Genomic DNA, 5,319 nt, shown 5'->3' on the forward strand with positions numbered 1-5,319 from the left:
AATATTAAAAATTACTAAAATTCCCTTAATTTCACCCAACAACCCTAACCCCCAAAAACAATTTCATTTTCATCAGCTTCAAACCCTAACCCCCTTTCTCCTCTCCTCTACCCTTTCTCCTTTCCTCTTCCGTCAACGAACCCTGGAGCCCGACCCGCCACCGGTAGAACCTCCAAGGGTTGGAACCACGAAGGCGCCTCTCCAGTTCTCCTTGGTTCATCTTCGTGGCCCCATTTGTCACCCTCGGTTTGTGATGCTGCTGCTGTATCCACGTCGGTGTGTGTGCGTCGCCACCGTGTCGGAGCTGTGCGTCTGGTATCCGCTATTTCTCTGTCAACGGAGTTGGTATGTTTCTTAAACTTTCAAACTTTCAAAGGTGCTCCTTCCCTCTTCCCTGTACATTGTAAACCCTAACCCTCGAAATTATTTATAATTGTGAATTCGTTTTCAGCTTAGTAATTAGACAAAGATTCTGTAGGGATCTGCTCAATTGAGGCTTTAATTAGTTGCATAGTCGTTAATTTGTTGGAATTATACTGTGGATTAGCTCTGAAGGAAACATTGGAGCTGAATTATATGGAACTACTGTTTTTTATTCCTGCTAAACAACCAAGTTGTTACTAGGTTGAGACTTGAGAATGCTGTAATTAAATGTGGGCACAACTAGGATGGTTCATTCATGTAGATGATTTTGTAGTAGAATTTTTTCATTTCCTATTCAAATGTCTTTTTAAGGGAAGCTGAAATCCTTTTGGTTTTTGCATAAGTTCATTTTGCAGACATTATTAATTGTTCTGTGAAATGCAGGTAGAAGTTGAGGAGTTATGGAAAGAAATTACTGATATCCAAAATCTGGTAAGAAGATGTAAAGCGCCTAACTTTTTGTACATTTGTTTTAGTCTTTAGTTCACTAAAAAGATTCATTGTATGTTGCAATCACAAGAGGTTCACACACTACTAACAAAATGACCATATATGTTTGGTGTTGTCCGCATCAGTCCTGCATCAAACTGATTGAAATCCATACATTGTTTGTTTCTTAAAACTTTTTTTTGTTTAAAAAAAAAGAGAGAAGAACAGGTACATTGTTTTTATTCCTACCAAAACAGAGTACTTTGTAATTTTGCTATGTAAATATTTGTTGATTTTTGTTGTTGTACAATACAATCCACTTTTTGAGGAGCAAGGAATTGCATATTCGCATTCATGGCTTCTTCTTCTTCTTCCTCCTCCTCTTCTTCTTTACCTGAGGTTGGTTTTGTATTTGTTTATTTTCTTTTTGTTATATTTTTCCTCCATTTTTCAGGTTTTAGGTAGCATCCATTTTTTGATTTCATATTTTATATATTGTTAGTTATCTGTTGTTGCCATTTCTGAATTGATTTCTGTTGAATCATCTTTGGTTGTTTCATATATGAATCCTCGGATATTTTTGGCACCTTGGATGATTAGAACTTTGTAACTGAAAACAAAAAAAATGTGAAATTTGATTAGAATCAAAAGCATTTTGTTAGTGTAAGTCTGTAACACCCTTAATTTTTTTGATAAAAGTAACACCAAGGAAGGAGAAGGATCACTTGGAACTTTTGAAGAATGACAATTTGACAAGAGGGGAGATACTAAGATAATTGGCCTGTTTTCTCAATAATGGGGTTTTATTGGGAGGAAGATTATCTCTGTCATTCTGGTAGAGGGTATAAATTCCTTTTAGTATCTCTTTTATGTGTAGTATGTACTAAATTAATAATTTTGAATTACTGTTAAAGGTATAGCCTGGTTAACAATGGCTTCCACAAGTAGAAGATCTACAAGTGGTACGTACGGCAGCGGCAACATAACGGGAGACCATTTTTGTGAGTGTGGTTTAAAAGCACCGTTACAAGTTTCGAATAGCGTGCCTAACCCGGGTAGAAAGTATTACGCATGTCCTACAAGGTGATGTGGATGGTTTAGATGGGCAGGTCCAAGTATCCAACATTCTGACGTTGGAGATGATCGATCTTCTCAACTGAACTCTAATTTTAAGACGAGCGAACGAGTGGAAAAACTTCATACTGATGTTGTGTATCTAAAATTTTTAGCATTCCTTCAACTTCTTGTTTCTGTAGTTTGTGTTGTCTTGATCATTGTATTGTTGTGTGAGTTGTAGTATGACCTTTGAACTCAAATAGGCAAATGAGAAATTGTAATAACTAGTTTGAGAACATGTTTCTGTAATTTTTATTGGTAATTATAAAATGAGGACAGGTTCAACATCTCTTCTTCTATTTGTGACTGTGTCCTTTTTACTTGACTACTGCTCTCACATTATATTTCCTTTTTGTTATTCAATACCGTATAAGAGGAATCATATTATACACGTTATGTTACATTAAAAGAAATAGATATGAAGCTAAGTTAGAACACAAGAAGAATGAAGACATAATGGGTCCAATAGTGCAATGAGAAAAAAGAGAAGAAAATGAAATCAAAGCTAACCGGAAGAAGTTGAAAGTAAGTAGCACTGTGACATACATAACCCAAAAATAATTGGTAACTTTTGTTTAATTATGGATAATCTGGATATGTTGAATCTTTGCATAAGTCATTCAAATAAGATCATGTGCACAACATATGTCCATTTTGAGGAAAAGGTTTATAATGGAAACACAGAATTGTTAAATAATTCATTACCGAAGTATCTATCCAAAACAGAGCAAAAGAAAGGCATTACCATAGTTATACCATGTTAAACATAACCATCTCCTAAAATCCTAAAACCCTATGGTGAAAAAGTTAACACCCTAAACCAAAGTTAATATCCTAAGCCAAACTTAATAAATTTAACCAGTAGTCAACTTCATATAATGGAACGCACAAGGCCAATCATCTGTGAATCTGACAAGCCCCAGAAGTGTGCATACACATTAGGACTCTCAGAAAACTTCAAAATCGCCCTCACCACCTCGTCATCACCGAATCCAAGCTGTGTGAGCTTCTCGCCAACCTTCCACCTCTCGTTCACACCAACAATGGCATCAGCTATCAGTTGGGCATTCTTTCTTTGGTCAGCCGATGATTGCTGAATCTGATCGGCCATCCTCTCGAGTACGTCAACTTGTTTTCTCTTCCTCCCATATCTCCTTGTGCTTCCCGCACTCGCACCGGCCTCAGAATGTGATGCTTGTCCTTGCATTGCTGGCCCTCCGTCGTTGTCTGGATGTGGAGACATCTCAGACTCATCAAATTCAACTGCAGTGTCCTCTGTCTCTTCGTTAACCTGTTCCTCCGCATCAAAGCCACTAACGGCCCCTGCTCCCGTGGCTCTATCCCTGCCAAATATGCCCTCCAGCCGGTGAAATAAAGGAAATGGCTTGCCAGGACTGTAGAACTTGGTCGGATGTGCCTGTGATAATATAAACCGAACTTAACAAATTTTTTGATGAAGTTGCAGTTGAAAAACTAATGACAATAATGTTTACTAAATAATTTAATAATATACAGAAAATATGATAATAACAGATATATAAACTCCTGAAATAATACATGAGAAGTTTATGCAGCTTTTAATTAGTAGTCAAAGCTGCTACTCCCAAATTTTGAACCTGACCCCATTTCTCTCTTTTCTTTTGTTACCCTTTCCAAATTCAATTAAAACTCCAAAAAAGAGCATTCACGGAGACTCAAATATAGTTAATTGTGGTTCTATCACTAAATAAAACTAAAATATTACTTCATCAGATAAGAGAAAAAGACCACTTAGGCTAGCACAAAGGCTATTAACAATTAACAAGGATATTCCTGAAACACACTCACCTTCAACCATGCATCAAGGACATCTTTGCTGTCAACCTCGACACATTGTTTGTCATGGTTCCAGCCGAATCCGCTACAAGCTAGCATGTCAGCGATGTACTGGTACTTCTGCTTCAACCGCTTATGCTTATTCTTGCAGTGCTTTGTGGTCAATGCAACCCGGGAAAGCCTCCAGCATCTTCAAAGCCAGTTTCTCGAATGTTCCCGGTTTAAACTGCCCACAATCAACCCTCTGACCGTCTACGACAAACTCCTCCATGAAGCCAACAAAAGCGTTAGTCTCTTCATCACTCCACATTCGCTTGTTCTCCATTTTTACCTACAGAAATTAAGATAATCAAAACTATGCATAAATTATATAAGTTACAATTACTTAACACAAATGAAACAGTAAAGAATAACACAAATAGTAAAATTAATAAAACAGGTCATTCCTATTACGAATGAAACAGCAAAGATAAAAAAAACATAAACATTTAAAGAAATCTAACACAACTGAAAAATTTTCATTAAAAAATATTTTTTAATAATGTTATAACATCCAAAGATATGCTTTTACGTACCATATATTTTTATTAAATTAAAAAATAAGAAAAAAATATATCTTTACAGGGAATATGGACTTTGAACTTTGGAAATTTTATGAAAACTAAAGTTAACAAGAACTTTGTGTCAGTGCCTAATTTAAGCTTCTATCATTACTTTCATTTTGTGCCAAAGTAATTAGTTAATATAAGAACTGTCTTATATTTTGAAATACAAACCCTGTCATCAAACTTAGAATAACGTAAAAAAAAAAAAAAAAAAAAAAAAAAAAAAAAAAGAGGAAAAAGGGGCAAAACTTTAAGTTAGATATAGAATGACTAATACAAATGCAGAAGAAGTGCACATTAAATTAATAGAATGAATTATGTCAACATAGAGTGCAAATTATATTTGTAAAGTGAGCAGAAGAAAAAGAAACCCCAAATCAATTTTAGTGTGACAAACACAAAAAGCATTTCCATTTTCACTGCAACCATTCACAAAAATGTGGACAGAATTTTTTGGAAGTCACATTTGTATATAAAATCCTTGCTTATAATTACATAGCCATTGGTATATTGTACGCATACCAACATGGATTCACATGATTGCAATCACAACGGTTCTCCTATAAATAAATAAATAAATGCCAGGGACCAATTGGACTTTAAGCATGTGTTTTGAAATCTTATCAAGGCAATGTGTATAAAAAAACTAGAGTTATCATACAAAAAGTACTTTATGTTAGAATATTTTTATGCACAAATTGGATCCTGCATCTGGCATTTTTGTTGAAACAGCCAAAGTTAAAATTATATTTTAATTAGGGTTTAGAAGCTTAAGCACATGTTCAAAGAGGATTAGCCTTATAAAGTTGGAGATGGTGGAGAAAGAATACTCACATAGGCTGCTCAAATCAATACAAATTTTACAATTTCCATATAGTTTGCACCTGAAAGTACTCCTAGGCTAGAGGCAAATAGAAGTTTACTGAAGTAA

At 35.2% G+C, this 5,319-nt stretch overlaps 1 protein-coding gene across 1 annotated transcript; it reads right to left on the reverse strand.

The window, feature by feature from the left end:
• Positions 1-2,839: 2,839 nt before the first annotated feature.
• LOC148577180 (uncharacterized) lies at positions 2,840-3,882 on the reverse strand. The gene is made up of 2 exons (XM_088501301.1): positions 3,796-3,882; positions 2,840-3,385 (listed from the first exon to the last, which is right to left on the reverse strand). The coding sequence occupies exons 1-2, from the start codon at positions 3,880-3,882 to the stop codon at positions 2,840-2,842; spliced, it is 633 nt and encodes a 210-aa protein (XP_088357427.1).
• Positions 3,883-5,319: the final 1,437 nt, after the last annotated feature.

The sequence above is a fragment of the Arachis ipaensis genome, chromosome B1 (genome assembly GCF_059453495.1).
Source record: "Arachis ipaensis isolate K30076 ecotype BB chromosome B1, ASM5945349v1, whole genome shotgun sequence".
In the NCBI taxonomy this organism is placed as follows: Eukaryota; Viridiplantae; Streptophyta; class Magnoliopsida; order Fabales; family Fabaceae; genus Arachis; species Arachis ipaensis.